General features: G+C 44.4%; 1 protein-coding gene across 2 annotated transcripts; it reads right to left on the bottom strand.

Moving 5' to 3' along the window:
- mrc2 (mannose receptor, C type 2) lies at positions 1–24,058 on the bottom strand. 2 transcript variants are annotated; one of them, XM_054759102.1, is made up of 29 exons: positions 23,752–24,058; positions 17,207–17,602; positions 15,043–15,216; positions 14,785–14,949; positions 13,869–13,982; positions 13,645–13,788; positions 13,382–13,573; positions 12,114–12,268; positions 11,921–12,025; positions 8,659–8,774; positions 8,435–8,583; positions 8,151–8,368; positions 7,679–7,821; positions 7,520–7,616; positions 7,320–7,449; positions 7,120–7,152; positions 6,861–7,027; positions 6,615–6,783; positions 5,638–5,780; positions 4,609–4,717; positions 4,359–4,525; positions 4,041–4,149; positions 3,736–3,974; positions 3,497–3,659; positions 2,400–2,549; positions 2,206–2,319; positions 1,951–2,130; positions 1,608–1,631; positions 1–1,530 (listed from the first exon to the last, which is right to left on the bottom strand). In XM_054759102.1, exons 1-29 carry the CDS (start codon positions 23,888–23,890, stop codon positions 1,310–1,312), a joined length of 4,425 nt encoding a protein of 1,474 aa, XP_054615077.1. In that variant the 5' UTR covers positions 23,891–24,058; the 3' UTR covers positions 1–1,309. The 2 variants fall into 2 exon arrangements, with proteins under 2 accessions (XP_054615077.1, XP_054615078.1); XM_054759103.1 differs by having other exon boundaries at positions 5,638–5,777.
- Between the last annotated feature and the right edge of the window lie 148 nt (positions 24,059–24,206).

Genomic DNA, 24,206 nt, shown 5'->3' with positions numbered 1-24,206 from the left:
GCGTTGAGAACATAACATTTTTTATTCATCAATTCATATTTAACAAAAAAATAAAAGGACAAAACGTTGCCTAAGAAAAGTTAGGACTTCCGGTCATATTCACAGGGGCGTCACGTGGTCTGACTGACAGCCTAATGCGGATTGTCACTCGACACACATCATTATTGTTGCGTGGCTCTTTGACTGCTCACATTTTATGAGGCGCTAGTGCAACACATGACCACCAGAGGGCGCCCTTTTGCTTCTCTCGCTACATTCTTTACTCCTCCTCACCTTCATTCCTCCTCTCTTCACCTCCTTTTCTTTCAACCTTCTTTCCTCTTTTTTTCTTCACACCCCGTCCCCCCCTTTCCACTAAAATCTGACCCCTCATGTCCCTGAGCCCCCCCCCCGCTTTACTTCCCTCCGTCTCTAATTTCTGATTGGTTCCAGACGTGCCACTGGGCTTCTTCTTGCCGAGTCAACATTCCACAGCTGGAGACTGCACACACACGCACACACACGCACACGCACACACACACACACACACACCTTCTCTTCCACCCACCTCCCCTCTCATGTTGGTCCACCCCCCGCAAAAAAAAGAAAAAAAGTAAAACAGCTCCAAAGCATTCCTGCAGACGGTAAGTAGAATCACTGTAACGCTCCAAAATCTGCTTTTTGGGGGGTAAAAAAAACACAAATGGAGTTTTTTTGTATTTACATTGGTGTCCTGCACATAAGGGGGGAGGGGAGCGGTGTTTTCCTAAGTGGGAGAGTTAAAAAGAAGGAAGGAACGTTTCCAAAAAGCCACAAAGAAAGAGAAAAATGTTGACATGGAACATAAATAGACGTGAAAAGAGGAGCATAAAAGTGACAAGTCATGGGGGTTCGGGGGTTATGGGGCTTTAAAAAGGGGGTAAAATGCTGACTCAGCTCCAGGTGGAAGCCAAAACATACATGAAAAAGCACAAAAAAGCGAATGCAATTGTAGTGTAAAAGTCAAAGAAAAAGTGCCAAAATGGATGATGATCATTTCATGATCCTCTTGTGAGATTTAAGCTCACGTCACGGACCTCTTGCTTCTTCTCCTCCTCGGCTGGTGCTGACGTGTCCGAGTGAAAGAAAGCAGGATTTGGACATAAAAAACAGCTTTTTGTGTGAGAACTTCCAGTAGATCCATGCTTGGAGAAGCTTCTGAGGTTGATGCTGCTGCGCTCTACACAGCCCTTCACTTTTTCTTTCTCTTTTAAGGGGGTCGTTTTTTTTCTTTGTTTTTTGGTTTCAACATTAAAAAAAAAAAAAAAAGTCCAGTCTGGTCCGTGTTTCTCTACTCGGCCTGCTCGTTGAGCTCCATGTCTGACACCAGGATGTTCTTCTCCACCTGCTCGCCCTGGCCTGAGTTGGTGCGGCTGTAGCGCGCGCCGTCGTAGGACCCCCGTGAGCCCACGCCTCGCCGCCGGTACAGGTAGATGACGGCCACGATCAGCACGGCCAGCACCACGCCCGTCACCATGACCACGATCAGCGTGGGCAGGTGGTCGCCGCCCACTGGCCAGGACGACACAAATATAGAATCAGATTGGTTGTCATCCACAACAGACTGAATGGATCTTAAACACACTTACTGGATTCAGCCAACGACTCCATGACTGCACATGGAAAAACACAAGAAGTTGAATTATAAGAATTATAATACTTCATACTGTAAATAAAAAGGTATCACGCTCATCCTGATCCACAAAGAAAATGAGACATACTTGTGGACATAAGCACCACGTAATATGACATAACTCATGGAAGCGTGCATTCATAATAAACATGGCAAAGTTCATTGAGAAAAGTTCCCAGCTGGAAGCAGTAAATTTCCTCGCTGTGGGATAAATAAAGTACAAATACAAATGCTTGTGGACTCGATCACTCAAAGCGACTTGAGGGGCCACTTCCTGGCTCGTCGACACAGACACTTACTTCTCGGTCGTTTGCAGATGACTCCGTGCGTTCGATTCCTGCACGAGCCGGGCTTCCACAGGCCGCTGTTGCTCTGGATCCAGAAGCAGGAGTTGGGCGAGAGGACGGAGAAGGCCACGTCGTGAGCTTCCCAGTTGGTGTACGACATCTCCGTTTCCTCGCTCCACACCAGACCTCGACCTACGACGCGCAAACAATACAATACTCACTAAGCCTTTAACCCTCTGGTCCAAGCAGGGTGAGACCGAAGGAAACCTTTGACGCTGATTCCCAGCCAAGCTCCGTGGGCCTGCTCCGCATTGCTCTGGATGTGCTCCCACACAAAGGCGTTCTCCGTCTCATCCAAGATGGAGAGAAGCTCGGCTCCGACTGGGCGGAGGAAAAAGAGAGAAGGAAAGAAAAGGCTGTGAAGCGATCGTACAACACGACATCAATGATGAAAGATGTACCTTTCTCGCAGGACAAGCGTGCGTCCTGTTGCAGCTTCATTCTCTGCAGGTTGAAGGCGTAGCAGTGGTTCCTGAAGGACACCCACGCCCACTCCCCCACGGTGCGGGGGCAGCTTCCTGGGTAGATCCACTGGTGTGACACTGGCTCTTCTGTTGGACACATAAACATTAGCACACAGCATTTCATTTTAATACAATGCTTTGGGGTGAAGCTGTAATGCTCCAACTTCACCACTAGGTAGAGCCTAACCCTGTTTGGATGCATGTGACGTCAGGACCTAAATTGAAGTCCATACTTGTAGTCTACTAATTAGGATGCCTTTTTTTGTATGAAATCCCACACAGAGCAGAACTATTTCATACTCTGTTATTACAAAGGAGCTAAATACTCAGTGTGCAAAATCTTGCAAAAGTCTTATGAGAGCAAAACTATTTCACATTATTTCATTTAAATTTTATGTATTTCATTCTGTTTTATCCATTTTTTAGTTTAATTCCCCCGTTTATTTTTTGTGCCATTTATTTATTTCCTCATTTATTTAATTTGTTCATTTCGTTATATTTTTGGCTTTTTAAATTTTATTTTGCCTGTTTATTTCATTTTCCATTAATTTCCATTGTCATTTTATTTTCATTTTCCTCATTTATCTAATTTTGCCCATGTATTTCATCGTGTTTTGCCCATTTTATTTTATTTTGCCCATTTATTTCATTTGATTTCAGTTTTATTTTGCCCGTTTATTTCATCATATTTTTCCAATTTAATTTTTAATATCCCAGTTTCTTATTTGTTCAATTTCTTTAATTTAACTTCATTTTTATTTGACCCATTTATCTGATTTACTCCATTTATTTTATCATATTATGCTCATTTTTATTTTATTTTTTATTTTATTTAACTTAATTTCATGTTATTTTGCTATTTGTTTGATTTTATTTTGTCCATTTATGTTCTTCTAATTTGCCCGTTTTTTGATGTTATTTTTTCTTTGCCATTTTGAATGGAATATTATTGGTTCCATTTTGTTGTGCCCACAGAAACACGTTGTGGTCCAGCATGCATACAGTATCTCTTGTATGTTGCTGGTGTCACGTACCGCTAAGCTGACAGATAGCAGCGTCCAGTTTAGCATCACATGGTGTCATGGTCCACAGGCCTGTGGTGGTCATGTGACCGCAGCCTGACAGCTGATTGGGTTGTCCTTCCACCCAGTTAGAATAGGACAATTCCACTTCGCCCAGCCAGGAGAAGCTCCGCCCCTGTGAAGAAGACCCACATGAAGGTTCCCTCACAGCTTCTAGAACCCAGCCACGTTAGGAGAGAGAGAGAACTCACTCCGTAGTTGTACAGAGCGATCCACGCTGGGCGCCTCAAGCTGTTGATGAGCAGCGTCAGGTACGCCTGCTCTACGGGGTCCCTGGGCGCCGCCAAGGTCCCGTTTAGAGAATTACACAGATGGAGAGCGCCTATCCAGTCCAGACGCTTCTCCACCAGCTGGTAGGTCACTCCGCCCAGGTCCATGCGCTTGGACAGAGAGGCTGGAATGAGGTCTGGCGCTGCGGGCAGACCTGGATCTAAACCAGCAATGACGTCAAATCTCTTCATTCAAGAGAAATGGAAACACTCCCGTGTGTGCGCACCTTGTTGCCTCTGACACAGGAAGCCGTTACTTTCTGCCTCACACCCCCGCGACGCCCACATGCCCTTGTTCTTCTGAGGGTTCCCGTGAATCATGGCCACGCAGTTCCCCTATTAGTGGGCGACAGTGACACCATCAGAACCCCACCATCTTGCGGAGTTAACAACAAAAAAAAAAAAACTACATCAGAAAGTTGCCGACAGCCACAGCTCTTCATGTTATTTGACCTGCCGCTAATAAAGGACCCCGGTGGTTATTTGCTTGCCACTATAGGACACTCGGCGCTTCACTGGATAAAGCATTTCAGTGTTTCCAGTACCGGGGTTTTGTTGTGGTGCGGTCCGCTGTGGTCAACGGGCTGTCCTGGAGCCCAGTTGGTGTAGCTGAGCAGGCCGGGCTGAGCCCACTGGAAATGACCTTTGGCATCAGAGTTCAGGCCCAGCCAGAGGTCAATAGTGGTGTTGTACAGCAGGGTGGTGACGAAGGCTACATAGGAAACATAAGCGTTGATGGGGTGGGACACACTGTTATAAAGTGTGTGTATAACATAATACAATATAATAAATTACCTTGCTCCAGGTGATTGGACACCACCGCCAGGACGCCGCCTTGCAGTTCACATTTTATTTTGGCTGCAGACCACGTGACCCGCTGAGACTGATCAAACACCCTGAAACACTAGTAAGGCAAAAAAACCAAAACATCCTAAAATGAATTTCATTAAAAAAACATATAGAGTAGATATGACTTTTCAAAACCCCTAAATATGTCCACACAGTAATCCCTCGTTTATCGAGACCTGGTTCCAGAGGTTCCAGACATGACCGTGGTAAGTGAATTCCCGCAAAGTACAATTCCTTACTTACAAATTTATAAATGGAATATTATCGTAGTTAGAGCATAGAAAGCCTGTTTGCAACCTCCTAAATGTGGTTTTTAACACCCCCAGACTCACCTTTAGGTCAGGGATTATTGTGCCTGTTGTGAGATCATTCAACCCTGCTGTTTCGGCAATCAAGCCCGGTGCTTGTGTGTCTTGTGTATTACTGACACCTAGTGACCAGTGTGGAATACTACATATCACAATGTGTCTTTCAATGCGTCTTCTGAATGCCTTATATTTGGATTTGAGTTCATTTAGCCATTTTTATGCTTGAAAAAGCTTAATTTAGGAAAAATATGTAAAATTTGCTTAAATGTGCATGTTTTTGACTAATACGCTGTAATCAACCACAAAACAGGATGATTTATTCATTCATATTATAGTTTTTAAGAAATAGTACATTTTTGAAAAACCTTGATAGAGTGGAGCCACGAAATTCAAAGCGAAGCGGCGAGGGACGACTGTATTCTTTTAATGACAAGCATTTTCGCACAACATCTGCAAAAGTGTCATCAGAACAAAAGTGCTTTGCTTCATTTAATCGTATTTTAGTTTTAAACACCGCAGTGACCCATGAAATAAAAAATATGTACATATTCTACTAATGCCATTGAATGAATTCATTTTTGTACAAAACCCTACTAAACTCTCCTGAGGTGAGGCTTACAAATCGTACTTGTTTAAAAGTTATGTTTTAGCCTCCGGTGACGTATACCTTGCGCTGAAAAGAGGACCACCCGTCGGGGCAGCCTGATGGCGGGTGGGGCGACGATGGCGTTGGGGGGGCAGTGCCAGTGACGTTGACCCTCTTGCAAATGTAGGGCAGGTCCGAGGGGCATTTCTGTTCGGCCCATTCTGCTGCACCGTGACGACAAATACAGTATTACAAAATAGAAATATATACAGTATGTAGACACCACTGGTCACAAGTTTGGAGACACTTTCTCATGTTATAGTATGACAAAGTGTCTCCAAACTTTTGGCTGGTCGTGTATATGCATTATATAATATATATTACCATAATTGCTCCAATTACCATCCTATTCAATTAACCTCTCCTGTAGTTCTTGGGTGCGTGGTCAACAAAAGCAAATAACTGCCCGGGTCTCTAATTAGTGCTGGGTCAATAAACATGGCCATTAACAGAGGCAGACAATGTAGGTAGCAATTTCTTTTTTTGGACCGCACAAGATGGGAGTTACTGCATTTGAAGTATCACCAGTGGTCAGTGTCCAGGAGCGTGACTGTATCTACCTCTGCATGCGCTTTAAAGTGCTGTTGGTGTGACAAACTGGATGCATTGTTGTTTACAATAAATGTATCAGCGCTCCTTTGCCGCTATTCCAACATTGTGCATCCATCTTCTATGCCGCTTATCCTCACTAGGGTCGTGGGTATGCTGGAGCCTATCCCAGCTGACTTCAGGCGAGAGGCGGGGTACACCCTGGACTGGTCGCCAGCCAATCGCAGGGCACACATAGACAAACAACCATTCACGCTCCAACATTGTGCAATATACCAAAAACAAATAATCAAACAGAGAGCTACAGTACCTTTTCCTTCCGCTTTCTCATGCACTCCAAATTATTATTGCAGTTAAAACACTTCTATTAATTAACAAGCCGGTTTAGGTAAATAAAGGCCCAGGCTATATTTAGAGGATTGATGGTGTAACATTTAGGGTCTACTTACCTTTACTGGCGGTCATGTGCACACATCTGCGGTCACGACTGAGTGGGCGTGGCCTCCCGGTCGCCCAGGACACGTAGTTGAGCACAGAATGGTCAGACCAGCGGAAACGCCCGTCGTTGTCGTAGGTGTGAAGGCCCAGCCACCAGTTGTCGCCCTCCACCTTCACCATCTGGAGGCGACCGAGAGAGGAAAAAAAAAAACATGTCATACGTTTAAAAATGAATCCCAATGTGATTTTTTTTTTGCCTGGTTTAGCGTGCTGGCCAGAAACTTCTCCTCCTGAGCCGAGTGGACGGAGGCCAGCGAGGAGTCAAACCAGGAGCAAATCCTCTGGGCCTGGTCCCACGTGGTGCGGTGGTCAAAGAACTTGTACTCGGCCTCCTGGAAGCCGATCCACTCCGGCGAACTGGTGCCTGTAAATGTCATGTGACCAACCAATACGACCGTGTTGTGTTACCTTCATGTACTATGAGCTCACGTAGGAGGTCAATAGAGTAAAACTGACCTTCAGCAGCTTCCGGTTCTTTCTCAACGCTGCCTAAAAGAAGGAGGAGGGTGCAAAGAGAACTATCACAACACAGCAACACGTAGTTATGCTGTACATTGTACATTTCTTGGTACTTGGTATTACATTGTGAGTTGAGAATGAGAATGGGTGCTTCCAGAAGACAAAAAAAAACCCCATGTAATAAAGTGCTCGTGTACCTCTTGGGATCTTGCAGATCCAGTCCAGCTCAGAGTCACAGTGCATAGCCAACCAGGTCATGGAGCCCAAGTCTGCCGCAGCGCACTGCCTAACGTTGTAGTAGTAGCGACCGAAGTTCTGGTACGTCAGCTGAGAGAAAAGATGATAAAAGTAAACACCATGGAGAAGAACACTGCGTGTCTTTACTGTCCTCACTCACAGCAAGTCCATCACTCCACTTCCAGCTGCCGTTGTCCATGGGGTTCCTGCGGTTCAGCCCGATCCAAAACCAGTGCTGCTCGTGGTCCTCCGACTCCCTGTGGGTCATATCATCATCATCATCATCATAATGATCATCATCAGCCTACTCCACACCCACCCAAAGGTCTCATGCAGGACTTGGAGGACAAAGTGCTCCTCCTCCGGGCCACTGATGCTCAGCAGGTCAGCGCCGTGTTTGCGGCAGAACAGGTGAGCCTGCAGCCAGCTCATCTTCTGCTCCAGCTGTGACGAGTGGAACACCTGCACCACACACACACACACACACACACACACACACACACACCATAGTATGTCATTGGTTGTGTTGAGGCATAGGCCATTTTACGACATTGGACATATTAAGTCACTGGTCACGTTAAGTCGTTGGCCACGCTAGGTCACTGGCCATGTTAAATCAATGGCCATATTAGGTCGTTGGCCACGTTGGGTCGTTGGCCATGTTAAGGCATTGGTCGATACATCATAAAAATAACTCGTGGTTATATGAAAAACTGAAAACAGGAAGTTGTAAAGTTGTACACACAACCTCCCTGACAGCAGTGTCAAGCAAGTAAGTAAAGGGTCGTGACCTTGTAGCAGTAGCGCAGGTTGCTGTCACTTTTCCAGCCATTGGGACAGGAGCCGCTCAGGCTGGGCGTGGGCTGAGGGGCGGGGGGCTCGGGGCTGACGGCGGCGTCCTGGTTCTGACGGCAGATGTACTTGGCCTTGGACACGGCACACTCTCTCACCTCCCACAGGCCGGTCGCCGCACCGGTCGCCATGGTGACGCAGCCGCCCAGGACACTGACTGGAAGGAGTGATGCATGTGAGATTCAAGAACCACACCGCTCGCGTGGACCTCGGTGTGGCCTACCAGGCTGGTCTCGGTTCCAGTTGGTGTAGGACACTTTGTCCCCGCTCAGCCAGTGGTAGGAGGCGGGGCTGCCTTGGTCGTGAAGGCCAATCCAGAAGGAATCTCCAGAACGACCGAACACCAGACTGTTGGCGAAGGCCTGTTCAAACCTTATGCGGGGTTTTAAAGACGCTTTAGTAGCGGGACAAACCTCACAAAGTCACCAATTTTTGATCACTAAGTACCTGTTGGTGATGGTTAGGAGCGTGGCCTTGTTGTCCTCACATGATTTCCTGGCGTCGGCAAAGGTTAGCAGATCCTCCGATACCCAGTAACAGGATGGACTGTGCCACTTCCAGCCCTACGGCGGGGGTAGAAGGAAAACAGCACGTGGAGAATTAAACTTGCTGTCATAACAAGTCTTTTAGGCTGAAAAGCATACACTTAATAAGACGCAATTGAGAAGCTGTATCACAATTTGATGGTTTAAAACTGCATTGGATCATCCCAAGCTGTTTCTAATATTTTGCCCCCTCCTTTTTGCTATGCGGTAACCACATAATCAGAGCATTTCGGGCACCACTGCCAACTACAAGCACCATAATAAAGAAATGTTCAAGTAATACCTTTCTGACAGACATCAATCAAAAGTAAGAATGATTATCTTCAAAAAGACAGGATTTTTCTATAGGATTCTTCTATTGATCTCATTAGAAAGGAGAAGTGTGTTTGTGAGTGTGAAAAACTGCACTACAGTAACCTAAAATGTGTGTGCAGAGAAAAAAAAAGTTCGGAAAATTGCGCAAAACTGAACTGCAATGCTAAAAAAAAGAAAAAAATCACAAAGCATTGCAACAAGAGTCCATTCATGTCAGTCAGCCGTCTCCCCAAAGCACCATAAAGCACAACACAAAGGGGGAACGTGTGGGTGTGCAGAAATAACTTGTGTTCCTGGCGTGGACGTGCACAGGCGCAGCAGGCGGCCAAAGACAAGAGGTCACTGGGGGTGAGCTCTTCTTCTACACGCTGGTGTGAAGAAGCCAAAACCTCCAGCTTTGTGCGCGACCACGTTTGGCATATGCATGTAAAACCTCAAACGTTGAAGGCTGCCGGAGAGGCCAACGTGCATTCTTCATCCCTCTCACTCTATTCTTGCACTTCAGGCTGTTCTCGTCACGGTGAAACATTACCAGGAAAATACTCCTTTTGCAAATGCATGTGAATGCAGGGGGGGGGGGGGGGGGGGGGGGGGGGGGGGGGGGGGGGGAGCTTATCAATATGACCAATGCATGAGACACATCAAATAGCGTAAAAGGACAAATAGTGACTGAAAAAGGCAATTATTTAAATATCTTGTCTTGTGTAAAAATGTAAAAAAAAAGGATGCTTTTAGTAAATGACTAACATACAACAAAACATCCTTCCACACAACACATTTACAGGCTGTCAGGTGCATGCCAAAGCAACAGGTGGCGCTATACTTCATGTTTAATAGCCAATCAGAAGCCTGAGGAAAGTCGTTTCAGGAAAAAGGCATCACAACAGCAGTAAATGAAAGTGTACTGTTTTTTTGTTGTTCTTTTTAAAAACCTTAAATAAGTAATAATATATCATATAAAATAACCTATATTATTCAATATAACATTATCATGCTCTTGATTAAGATTTTATTTTTGGTAAAATGGCAGCACTAATTCCCAAATGGGCCAATTTTAGTATGAAAAAAAAATCTAAAAATATAAGTTAAAAATAAATAAAATTAAATTATTTATAAAAAAGTAAATTATGAATAATGTAAGTAACCATAATCAATATTATATAACGAAATATAAACATAATCATATAATAAAATGTGTCTAAAACTAATTCTCTAATATTCAACATTCGGGGAAAGGAAGTCTTCACATTTTTTTTTTTTTTTTTTTTTACATAAATATTTTTTCCAGACACCATTGATCCAACTCACTGGCTCATATTTCACTCGGCATCAGTTATAGACCTTGAAAAGTCATCAGCTCTTTGACTTCTCAGATGCTGAGGTAAAACAGTGAAATTTCATGCAAAATTGAGCAAGTTTGTCTTGTGACAGCATCTCACCTTGACATGTGATTTTCACAAAATTAGTCTCACGTTTGATGCTCGAGGCCTCATTTGTGCTTTCTGCTGCTGTAGCGGTATCTCAATAAGTAACATTTCGGAGATGCTGGACAAAACGCGTGCTTGGGAAACGAGGGCGGCGCTGCATGAGGCTGTTAGCTTTGCGGCGCTTGTTGTTCCACATGTTGCACCATGGCGAGCTCAGCTGGAGACAAACTAGGTCGTGGGGTGAGCCCGGTCACGTGACGCTCCCTTCCGAACAATCCCGTCCTTCCACAGAGAAACTCTTCAGATGCAACATCTTCACTTGACTTACATGTGGAACACACTCGCGGAGAGGAAGTGATTTATGGTCTTGCCATGTCACGCATTTCCGAGAAATCCAGTGGAGTTTGACTGAGTATTTTAGGCCCGTCAAGTGAGCTACGAGGTGCACATGTGTTGCTGATTATGGGATGCAAAATCAAAGCCAGATGTGAGGTGAATTCCCCAGATGGGATTTGTCTCGCAGAGTGGGGTAAAACCAGCGTGTCTCCACGCTGACTGTATTCACACTGGCCTTATTCACTTTCTAAACACTGTCTATAACAGTCAGAGTGGCGGGCGGGGGTCGGGAGGGGGGAGACGGAGACGAGCATTTGGGGTGGGGGGAAGAGGTCAAACATGAACGAACAGCTGGAACACTGACAACCACAATCAGGCTCCCAACAGGCCTGTGCGCTGTCAGTAGCTGCACGCGGCAATAAAACACTGAATTTGGACTTAACAGACTCAAAGCGACATCAAACAGTGTCTGTCCACATTTCCTATGCCGCTTATCCTCACTAGGGTCGTGAGGGTATGATGGAGCCTATCCCAGCTGACTTCGGGCGAGAGGCGAGGTAGGTACACCCTGCCAGCCAATCGCAGGGCACATATAGACAAGCAACCATTCACACTCACATTCACACCTATGGACAGTTTAGAGTTAACCTAACGTGCGTGTTTTTGGAATGTGGGAGGAAACTCCACTCAGAGATGCCCAATGGGCACTCGAACCCAGATTTCCTGACTGTGTGGCAAACATGCTAACCACTTGTCCACCATGCGGCCTAAATAGAATGAAATAAAATTTAATAAAATGAAATACAATTTAATGAAATTGATACATTTCTTTTCTTGTCTTTTATTTTATTTTCATCCATCCATCCATCTTCTATGCCGCTTCTCCACATTAGGGTCGCGGGCGCATGCTGGAGCTTATCCCAGCTGACTTTGGGCGACAATATAATTTCATTTCTTATGACGAACTCTGTGCCCTGATTGGCTGGGAGAAATCACGTGTTTCTACTTCTTTATCGTGAGGCATGTAGATGAAGTCTATTGTGACGTTATTTAGTTCCTTGCCCCATAAAGTGTTAAAAAGCGTACCTGTTTGCAGTCCTGCTGTCGAGGTTTGCCGTCACTCTTAGTGGCGGCCTTCTTGCAGATGGCGGGCAGCGTCAGGTTACAGGGGCTGTCATCCCAGCGACCCGCCTAGCAGCAACATGGAAGCCATACACAAATAGCTGTGACGCTTACGCACACAAGGGAGTGTGCCGATGTGGGGTCAAGGGTCACTCACGGCTCCCCACAAGGAGACGCAGTCCTCCTGAGTGTTGCGGAAGTTGTTGGGTTCATAGGGGTGCCAGTGAGTGAAGATGACGGGCGTGTGGTCGCTCCACTGGAAGTCCATCTGCATGGCCGTGTCGTGGAGGCCGATCCACAGCTGCTCAGTGTCTGACGGGACGCAAATGTGGACACGGCGGTTAGGAACACACACACACTTGCGGGAAGAGAAGAAACAGCGATGTGGCGCTCGGAGGGAATGTTAATGAAACGCAGAAAGCTGGAGAGAGGGGACTGGTGTCTATTTGGAGGGAGGACGGATGAGAAATATGGGATGTGCCAAACATGGTTACCACGGCAACCGCAGCCTGCAACGTCTGCGTGAGACTGACATTCCAAAGTCACACTTTAACAACGCTTTAAATACAACACGAGCCTCACTGTGCTAAATAACACTTTGTATCACCGCAAATGCTCCTTTTGGAACTTTAATAATCATTTGGAGTGCATGAGAAAGTGGAAGGTGAAAACTGATCTCTCTGTGACAACATGGTCATTTATTAACAAGTATATTGCACAACACAGGGGCAACAGAACCAATGTTGTAATAGCATTAATACAGCAAAGTGTGATTTTCCAGCGCATGCAGAGGTAGAGAATTCTGCTGGATGCCGACCACTCATGATACTCCAAATGCAGCTTCTGCCATCTTGTGAAATTTTTTCCGAAAACTGTTTATCTTTAAAACAACATCAGGAGGTTGCCTGCAGCCACGGCTGTTAAAGCCAATGTTTTTTGACCTGGTGCTAACCAGGGACATCTGCAGTTATTTGCTTTTGTGGACCACACATCCGGCGACTATAGCAGACTCTGCCGTAAATGGAATCGATGTGTTCATGGGCGCATTTACGGCAACTCCTACACACTAGGCCAAAACATTAGGCACACGGGGACAATCTAATAGTAAGTTGTTGTAAAACAACCACCATGTACGTGTACCACTGGAGTGTATCGGTTCATGAAGCCTTCAGGATGATAGCAAAGATGCCTTCATAAGAATAACAGTCAGGTATTCTGGTCATTTAACAATACTGTAGTGGCTGGGAAATCACATGGTTGTTCTGCCTTGTAGTGCGTCTTGTTGACTTTTTCTTTATAAAAGTAAAAATTGAAAATGAATCGGAACCTTTGTTTCCTGCCATGGTTTCATGAGGGCGACAGTTTGACCCTGGAACAGATCATTTCTAATGGCTATTATTTCTTATGGGGAAAATGCGTCCTGACCTTTCTTAATGTTGCGAATGATGAACTCCAACTCGGGCAGCGTGTGGATGCTGACTAGGTTGGCCTCCATCTTCTGGCACGTTCTCAGCGCCGCCTCCCAGTCGCTCTTCTCCGAGGTCATCTTGTAGCAGCCCGCCTGGAAGGCCTGCCAGCCCACGTCGCATTCGTACTTCTCGTCGTTCGCCCACGAGTCTGCGAGGAGACCAAAGACAGCGTTCAGGTTCTAGAGCTGGCCGTTTGTAAGTACTAATAGTGGACTTGACCGGTGGTGAAAGGGTCCAGGGTGGCGTTGGGCCTCTTCTTGCAGACGTACGGAAGGGCGTCGGAACAATCGCGATTTTGCCAACGACCTGATGACTCCGTCCTGATCACCACGCAGTTCTCCTCTTCTTCGTGGTTTGGTTGGTCTACAGGAGAGGATGAGTAGTACATCACTGAGGCTGATCTTCTCAAGGAAAGACCGCAGATATTTCAGCGTATCTCTGACCTTGCTCCCAGTTGAGATATTTGAGGGGCGAGGAGTCAGCCCACTGCCAGCCGCTGTTGATGTCCAGGTCATTGAGGCCGAGCCACAAGGCAGCGCTGTAGCCCGTCAACAAGCCTTTCAAAAGGCAAGAGAACATGTCATGGTGTCTTCTCACAAGGTACTGTATTCCCAAGGAACCAGACGTGGTGCATCCAGACCCCACACTGGACTCTCAAGTCAATACACTAAAACTAATCTTGATGGCTTTTTTGTGCAATTAAAAAAAAGTTAACAGTGCAAAATTTCAAAATGGACTACAGGCAGAAGAACTACACGAGAGTCAAATTAACCAATTTAATAAAATTGGTGTTATTTCTTAGACTTATTTTTTTTCTTTAATGTTATCATATTAATTGTGAAATTATTTTGTTATATACTTTTTATTAATATTATAATAAAAATAATAATAATAATACTGATAATGTATGACTTGTTTATGGGGCTTAAATCGGTTAAATATTTTTTAAATACATTGAATTATTAATAATACATGTTTTTTCTTAATAATATTTTTGCCTCGTTTATTGTGCTTTAGCGCTTTTAAAAATATATTTCATTAATAATAAAACCTGTTTTAACGTTTTTATTCTGAAGGTATTTTATAGTTGAAGTTATTAATATATTATTAATAATATTATAAGTTATTAAAGTGTCATAATTAAGTATTTCAATTAATCGGTGCAAATGGAAATTTACTGATGATGGTAATAAAAGTTGACCAAATAGTCCAAATGAGTTCATGTCTGGAGACTATTAGTCATCAAAACACTGACATCGCCACAAAGAGGTGTTGTCCTCCTAGTATTTTTTCTGCCCACACGTTATCTTCATTCAATGAGTGACGACAGGAGTCCCATGACACAAACGTGTAGGTTACCGGTGATGTAGGTCTGCTCATGCAGCTTGGTGATGCTGAGAAGGTCGGCCCCCTGCTGCTGGCAGCTGATGCGGGCCTCGCTCCAGGACAACGTGGACTGGAAGTTAAACTGGTAGCAGCTGTCCGTCAGCGGGTCCGTGTCCCAGAACGTCTCGCAGCCGCCGGCTGAGGGGCCCGTCGGAGACGGACGGGAAAAAGTCAAGCAAAAGTCATCTTTAGGCAATCAGGATTAGACACAGTGTGGAAGGGAGGTCTCACTCTTGACGGGACAGAAGCCCCAGCGTTCGTCGGTAGCGTAGTCGTAGGTGGTGGCGCACCACAAGTGGCCGTCCTCGCGGCCGATGCTGGTGCAGTTGTGAAACCACTGGCCGTCGTAGAGGAAGGGCAGGTAGCACGGGCTGCCGTGAGAGTTGCCCTGGATGGTGTAGATCTCTGACGAGCACGCAGACGCAGCACAGTACTTAGTACTCGTACTCGTACAGTACTCGTATTCGTAAAGTCAAAGTTTCGTGTGACGGAGCAGTACTGCAAATAATACTAAACATTGTCATGATTTGTATTTATTTTTTTGTATGAAATGAAATGAACAGTCTGAATAACAAACATGGAAACTAAATTCTAGTGAAAATTGGGTTGACTTTCGTCCAGGACCGGATTTGTGCAGGTACCTAATATTGTGGCTTTGCCTCTCTTTTACTGTTCAGCGCAGTGTGAGTAAAAGGGCGCGAGAGGGAGAGGCTGCGAACCTCAGACAAAAAACACACACTTGAAAGCGTCCAAGGAAAAGTAGGGCAGACATATTTAGCGAAAGAGAGCGAGGGAGCGAGCAAAGATTTTCTCTCCGCTCTCGACATTGGCCGTCCCTCCTGGTCTGACTAATATTCCGCATGACCTCAGCGAGACACTCTGTGAAGTTTGCCACTTGAAACTGTCAACGTAAACACGGAGGAAGCATGAGGTGAAACTCGCACATCTGCTTTGAATTGAAGGCGTCGGTTAGCTCGCTGTGGATATTTCATATTGCTGTAAAAGTGGCGCTGACAGCCAAACAACACATCAGACTTTAAGCCACCACCTGGTGTTTGATATGCATTGTATTTGATTATATTCATATTGTATTTTATTATATTATATCGCTGCATTATTATATCATATTGGCACTGAGTAGGTTAATACTGTACATTGAAACATGAATCAATAACAAAAGACAATATAAAGCACGCAAACCTATGAATTACTAGACATTGGTGGAAAAATCTGCCAAGTTTTGTTCGTTTTGTTGTGCTAAATGATGAAGAGGATGCTCCGGTACTAATGTTTTCTAACTTTCAAGGGGGCGCCAGGTTTGTGGATTAAATACATTTGTAGGTGCATGTACCCGCACCATTTGGTGGCTTCCCCCCGTATGTTAAAGCCTTGAAAAACACATCTAGTGTAGGTCATGCTAGGAATCAGATGCACTGCATAAAGGCAATAATAACAATAAAATATGAATAAACATTGCAATTTCCCTGTGAAGCCTTTTTCTTTTAAAGTAAACAAAGCACAAGAATACTTCCACACGTCAACAAGGTCATGTTCATTCATTTTACAGTCAGGTGATATTAAGTATTTATACTGAGTGCCCTGCGCAGTCTCTGCTCTTTTCGGGTCCAAGAAATACAACGCAATCTCTAAAACCGCCTGTGTGGTCGTACTGTTTGGACTGTGACCTGGAAAAATGCTTATTTTTACACTTGTGTGACGCTTAAAAATGACAGGATTTGCTCTTAAGAGTGCTTAACTTATTTTTACACTTATAAAGTATACAGGGTGTCTCGATACAACTTTTTCGCCTCTAATCCGATACTGATATTGCAGCCTTGAATATCGGCCAATATTGATTTGATGAAAACACAAATCATATGCACTTTTATTATTTATTTTGGAGCGTGGACTATTCTTAAAAAGCGCTGTTGTTGTGATCACATGGGCTCTATCCGGTCGCTCACGCACTGAAGCGGAGTCAGACATCAACTGCTTGTACCAGAGAGAGTGCCAATATCGAAGATTTGTTTTGGTTTTTTTTGCTGATAAATATCGAATCGGGACATCCCTGATATACCATTAGCAGTGCTTATCTTCTTTTCACACTTATGTCAGCTAATAACGACAAAAAATAGAATATACTATAATTAAAATACTATACTATAATACTACTATACTATACTATAATTAAAAATGCTATTAACAGTGCTTAACTCCTTTTTACAATTGCATGACAGTTAAAAATGTAAACAAAAGATAAGATAGACTATTAACTGTGGCTAGCTTCTTTTTAGACTTACCTGACAGTTCATGATCAAATGTGACATAAAAATGTTGCCTGCACGCTAAATAAAGGTTTTATGATGGATACAGTCTGAGGTTGTCGAGTACTCACCACGGTATGTTTTGGCACACAGGTCCTGCACGCCGCCGTGCAGAGACCACTTGGACGGCGCCGAGGCTGTGGAGGAGTTCCAAAACGAGGGCCAGGGCAGGTAGTTATTCAGGTTTTCCAGCACTTGGCCACAGCTCCAGGTCCAGCGCACCTTGGGGGGGTCGCGATCGCAGGTGTAAACGCTCAGAGGGGAGCGTCCCGCCGTCGTGGTGTTGCCGGTGGTCACGCCGAGGCAGAGGGAAGAGCCCAGGTTGAAGAGGCGACCCCGGGTTACCCACTTCCAGCGCTGGCTGGCCTCCTGACAGGAAGTGGACAGGACCAGGGAGTGAGACCGCACCCCCAGGCACCCCTGGCTGCCCTCGTGGAAGAAGGCAAAGTCATCAGAGTCCAGCGGCTCTGCAGGGGGGAAACAACATTCAATATTGTTGCGTGAGAACATTCCGTGTTGGCTGACATTGGGGATCAATACGGTCTATCGATGGACACCATGGAAGCAGCACGGCGACATTATCCTCCATTCATACAAGAAGATACATGCAGAAAATAAATGTAAGCAGCAGTCAAGTGAAACGTTTGGAAAACATCCCTTCTTCTGTTCACACTTCGTCTGGTCAGGAAAAAAAAGACGATAAAAATAATGTATTTAATCAGCCTGTGTGTACCTGCATAGACCTGAGCAGCCACTAGAGGTCACTTTTTCTGACATCAGTCATCACCTACAGCGCTTTGAGTAGAGGGATGCTTTTGGGATTGTTGTGTGTGTGGCACTGGACAAGCGCAGCGCTACGTTGTATAAGCAGTGTGCGCAAGCAGGCTTCACTGCACATCTTAAAACACAGCCTGGCGTTTTGCCGACCATCCGCCAGTCAGCTACACACGTGGGAGCTGTAAGTTTGATCATTTTGTTTTTCTTCAGCCAATATCCTGACCTAGCATGATGTTGCTGATAAAATGCAAGTGTAATGTTAGCGCTTTAGTATCACACGGCTATGCTAGTGTCGCTAACGTTTGTGTCCAGCTGTCCCGCTGCTTAATGTTACGTTGTTGTGTGTGATACAAGGCGTATGTTACGATAGACAAGTGCAGTGTTGCAGTGTACAGTGTATGGAAAACGTGGATAAAGGGCTTGGAGACACACACTCGTTAACATTAAAGCTACAGACACACAAAAGCAGCAAGCATCCGCATCACGGCTACAATAAATACTATAATATGGGAAGTTTAAAAAAACAAAAAAACAGGCCCGCCCTTTAGGTACCCCATGGCTGTGGTTCTTAAAGCAAAAGGAAAGATACCAAAAAGCAGCATTTGCTTTTATTTGCTTTCTTAGTGAGAATAGTAAAAAATACAACTTCTGAACCCAAGTGGTCTTCTTGTGGTTTCAGCTGAGAATGCTAATTATCACTGGGAGCTAAAGCCACGTTGCACTAAATCACATGCCATCCTCACAATAGGATTTTGTATTCAATAGTCCGGAGAGTCGTCTCCACTGGTGCCTGCGGGAACTTTTGTCACACCGCAGTCGTCCCAGGGAGGGTCGAAATTACACGCCGTGCGGAATTCACTCCGGCCTCGCCAGAGTTGATACGGCAACAATACCAGGCGGCGGCCTCTTGAAGCGTGAGATGATGTGAGGCTGACGGTGGAGGCAGCGGGGAGCACATTCTCATTCCTCCCTGGGCGGAAGGAGCTTTAGGAGGAGGTGGGAGATGTTTGATGTGGAAAAGAAGAGGGAGGGAGTGTGAGCTAATCAGGGACAAGTCCAGATTAACTTTGTCGCCTTTCTTTTGGGAAGGCTGACATTCCCCGAAGCCTTGCCTCCTCAGCGCGGAGGCAACGTTTTGGACGTGAGTCATTGCAGCTGCTGGCTAATTACTAACAACAGCATTTCTTCTACAAGTGAGGCCGAAAATATGACAAAATCTTGCCCCAGCCACGTTTTTCTCATTCCGTGTGCCGTTTTTCCAATTTTAAATGAGTCTCAGAAGAGCCACAATCCCGTATTGGAAGTGTTTTTTCATGATTAATTGTCATACATGGTTCAAAAGAAGACCACTTTGGTTCAAAAGGTTTATTTTTGTCGTTCACCAACCACAGTGATGGGGTACCTAAAGGGCGAAAGGGCCCAGCTATGTTTTTTAGCTCCCATATTATAGTATTTGTGAATCTCAGTGGCGCCACAATAGTGCACTGGAAGCGTGTTAATCTTGATGCTGGAAATTAGATAATCTAAAAGTACTTTTAGTAAATCCGACTGGCAACGCACCGTTTTGTGCGCCTGTAGCTTTAATGCAAATTAATGATCTGCGTTTGTCTCCAAAAAGCGCTATTTTGTACTTTATCCACTTGTTACATTTACTGTACACTCTAACGCTGCACTTCGCCACATTAAGAACAGCAGGACACAAACGTTAGCAACGCTATTATGGCTATGTGATGCTAAAGCGCCAACATTACGCTCACATTTTTACAGCAATATCATGCTAGGTTAGCCCATTTGCTCAAGAAAACCAAGCTGATCAAACTTACAGTAGCTCCCGCATTTGGAGCTGACAGAGTTGCCAGAGCTCCAGCCTGTGTTTTAAGATGTGTAGTGAAGCCTGTTTTTTTTTTTTTGTTTCTGTACAAGTGGAGGGTGTATTGGTTTTAGCTTTATCGGATATTCATGAGTAAAGCATTAGAATATGTCTGGATTACAGCATATAACAAAAATATGTGATTGTTACGGGAGTTAAATGGGACCAAATTAGTCCCGAGGGTAAAAATGTTGGCATACAGTCATGAAAAAAACCCTTGTTTCTTCAGCTTATTGACTCATTTTAATGCCTGGTACAACTACAAATATGATGATGATAACAAATGTAGCTCATAAGAGTTGAATTTAAGAGCTGATATCTACCAACTTGATGACCAAACTACTTAATTGAATAGCTATAGCATTGTACTGCCAAAAAATGCAACTCCAATCAGCTATTTTTGTTGCCATTGTTATATTAGTCCAAACCAAAGGTACCTTTATTTGCATCAGGCATTAAAATGAACAAAGAACTGAAGAAACAAGGGTGGTCTACTCATGTGTTCCATGACTGTAAAAGCACATGTAAATCTCCTACTCGCCGGTAGCAAAGCCTGTTTTTTCTTTTCATTTCTTTAAAAAGCTTCTCCATGAAGTGGTGGGCATACATGTACACCGGTACACGGAGTGGCGGGTCAGAGGAGGTATCGTGTGCACGCGGGAAGAGTTTTTCCTCTTCGTGACCTCAGGAAAACCCGCAACTTCAAAAATCGAACGTTTGAGGGTCTTTTCGTTCAAAAGATAATCGATTTTTCCCCACATTTGGTGCCTATATTCTACCTCTGGGGGCACAAATGACTGTTGGAACATCATGAAAAGTTAAAATGTTAAAATAAGGTTTAAAAAGGCGCAGCAGAAGAGTAAGTATGCACTTGATGGGTCAGTGTGATGGAGTGACCAACAAAGACACAGGAAATTCCAGCCTGTTGTTGTTTGCGTCTTTTATGGTGGTCTCGCGTCAGAGGCAATCCAAAGTAAAGTGTTTTGCTTCTTCTTTCTTTTCTTTTTTTTTTGCCTCATCCCAGCAGCCTGAGTCCAGGAGGGCGGGGGGTGCATATTTGCATTTTGCAGCCACACTCGGAATCACAGCGGCTCTGGGAAAGTAATGATCGAGCAGAGAGGAGCCCAGTCGAAACTTTCCATCACTCCCACACTCTCGCAAGCCACAGTGCTTGTTAGCGAGTTAGCTCGCCAGCTGTCACAATGTGAAGCCACGTTTAAATTTGAAAACAAATGCTTCTCCAAGACGATGACGATGATGCAAGATCCTTACAGTGCAACAGCAGCTAGCATGCTAACATACGCTTCCAGGTGTCTTTCAGTATCTAACAATAACTAGCATATATAGTCAATGTGCTACATTTGGCAACTGATTCAAACTCAAAGATCAAAATATGCTAACATAAGAACATAAAAAAGCAATAAGCCATCTCTAGTTATGATTCGTGATGATGTACTGACCGGTGTTATAGTCCTCCGTTCACTTCTTTCTTTGAGGCAATGTCTGGCTGTGATGTTGAATGCTAACGTGAAGCTGCCTTTAAAAAAACTGCTGGGAAAAAGTCAAAAATTTCAGAAACTGCTCAGCATTTTGGCTTTGGAACGATGAAAATGTTTTTGTTTTTTTTTTATTATTTTTAAATGTCTTTCTTCCTCTTCTCTGCTTTACATTTGAAATCTTTTGTATTTAACTTCATGGAGGGTGGTTTGATGGCGCTATCTACGGATAATCCAGCGGAGAACACCGTCGCACAAGTCTCGTCACTCAACATTGTCCAGCAGGAAGATGCTTTGACAAGATGTAACGCGGTCTAACAACACTGTACACTGGAAGTCTGAGTGTTTCCTAATGTGGAAAACTGAATTTGTTTACTATCCATCCATTTTCTATGCTGTTTATCCTCACTCGGGTCGCGGGGGTATGATGGAGCCTATCCCAGCTGACTTGGGGCAAAAGGCGGGGTACACTCTGGACTGGTGTCAATCATTCACACGCACATTCATACCTATGGACAATTCAGTCGCCAATTTAAGATAACATGCATGTTTTTGGAAGGTGGGAGGAAACCGGAGTACCCGGAGAAAACCCACGCACACACGGGGAGAACATGCAAACTCCACACAGAGATGCCCAAGCTGGATGTTTCTACTCTATTATCTATTTTAACTATTAAAAAAAATCTTTTTATAGTAATTAATATGTGCAAATAGCACCTTACACTACCCAGTTAAGTAAAAAAAGACCGCCCCCTAGCTGCTATGTGGAGGTACAACATTTTTTCACCACACCAGGTCAGTAGCATTCATGGTTCTGGCTTATCGCTCCCGTGTTATATTGCGTTTTTTCAGAAATTAATTAATAAATGATGGCTGTTTCGTGGTAGACTAATATTAATTTATTATTAGTCAAAACATATTGACATATAAGTGATATGTAGTGTTGTGGTCACTAGGTGGCAGCAATGACAAAACATTGAGGCATCAGATGACCTTAACACTGTATGAAGTCCTGAAGTCAGCCATGGCATGCCCAATATGATGGGGGGGGGGGAACCTTCTCCTCCGATCCTGTGTGGAAGTGGTAAGTTTTTGGCTTAGTAAGTTTCAAAAGAAATTCATTTGAGGCTAACTGGTTAGCTCGCTACCTTGCTAGCTCATTAGCTAGCAGCCGTCTAGAGTTCCTGCAGCATAAGTGTCAGGTTCAAACACCAAACATCATTGCACCAGCTATAAAAGAAGACACAGAGACGTGAGTATATTGACTTGCAAGGAGAGTATTTAGAGACTGTTCAGGCACAATCCTCCAACCTACTCTGATACAGTCTCTGCTCTCTTGCTTTTTATTTGACTCAGGGTGTACCCTAATTACATGTAGTCTCAACCACAAAGGGGAAGGGGAAACATCTTGAAGCCGGTCGAGACTAATTTCACAACTACTTACACAACGAACCAGAAACAGGCGCTTCCTGTTTCTACTTTGCATTTAGCATGAGACACTAATCATCCTTGAGTAAAAATATCAGTTAGTCAGTACATCCTTATTGAGCTGTTGTATGAACATGTTAATCACTTACTTTTATATCTAGTAGATGCATATTTTAGCATTAGCAATTTGGATAATATCTGTAAATATATAGCTGCATAAAATGTATGTACATTTTCCCAACAATAAGAGTTGCAATGTGGTGTAAACAATGACTAATAGCAGTGTAAAGGTGACTGTAGGGGTGTTATCTCATGTCTACATGGCTCTAATAACATAAAAAACGTATTTAGAAATTCATAAACATATTTTCGATGCTGTAACTATGAAAATATTTCATTATTAACATTGTATCCTATATTGCGGTCGGGTCTGGAACCAATTAACCGCTATAAACGAGGGACGACTGTATTCGTTTTTATGCGGGATGGCCTTCCTGACCCAACACTGGCAGGGAATCAAACCCATGTCGTCTGCCATGTAAGGCAGAGGTGTGCACCATATTACCACCATATAGAGCTTTTGGAAGTATATTCATTAATTTTGTGCTAACATGCAAGTGTGGTCAATAAAGCTGTTAATTGCGGTCCTGTAACCGGAAGTAAAGGTCACATCTGGCCGCGGGGGGAAGGGGGAAAATGTTACGTCACTCCACGTCACGCATGAAAAAAACAACATAAAACGACGACACGAAAAAGTGCGTTTCGTGTGTTTGTGCAATAAATAAATAAATGACAGTGGAGTTAACTAAACACTACTCCAAGACACCCACCCCTTTCCCCCCGTTCCCCTTTTTCTTCCACATCTGGTTCCACTCACTCCACACTTTTGGTTCGTGGCAAAGTAGCACAGCAGTAAATGCACAATGAAAATGCGTGCGTGGAAGTGCAGTCTTCGCGCATTAGAAGCAACAGAAAAGACAAAAACAGACTTTGGTATGAATGAGCAAGCAAGCACCATCAGCATTCCACGCCTGATTCTACTCACCCGTGGCGCTCCTCTGGATTTCCAAGCTCAGCAGCAACAAATACAAAGTGCATCGGTGGAGTATGTGCCGGGGTTGTCGGCCGGTCCATTTGGGTCCATTTGTTGTGGAGTCTCGGTGCCGCTCGTCGTCGCCGTGCATGCTCTCTGCTTTAACACACACGCGTACGTGGGTAGAAAGGAGACGGAAAAAACACACAGACACAAAAGGAGTTTGAAACAAAAAGTGACAGCAATTGGAGACGGGATGCTTGGACCGTCTGCTTCTCACACACTCTAATGAATGGAGCTGCCTCAACTGTGTGCGTGTGTGTGGTTACAACATGAGGTCTGAGGACCCCCAGTGGCCATTGAGGGAACCCGCAGGCCCAACGGACACTTCATTAAAAATGAGGACAACCAATGATGTAATTTCTCCACTCCAGGTCATTTTTTGTCAAAAGATGCACCTAACTGTG

The sequence above is a fragment of the Dunckerocampus dactyliophorus genome, chromosome 18, assembly GCF_027744805.1.
Source record: "Dunckerocampus dactyliophorus isolate RoL2022-P2 chromosome 18, RoL_Ddac_1.1, whole genome shotgun sequence".
In the NCBI taxonomy this organism is placed as follows: domain Eukaryota; kingdom Metazoa; phylum Chordata; class Actinopteri; order Syngnathiformes; family Syngnathidae; genus Dunckerocampus; species Dunckerocampus dactyliophorus.
The sequence above is the reverse complement of the archived record's forward strand: the minus strand, read 5'-3'. Positions and strand labels throughout refer to the sequence as shown.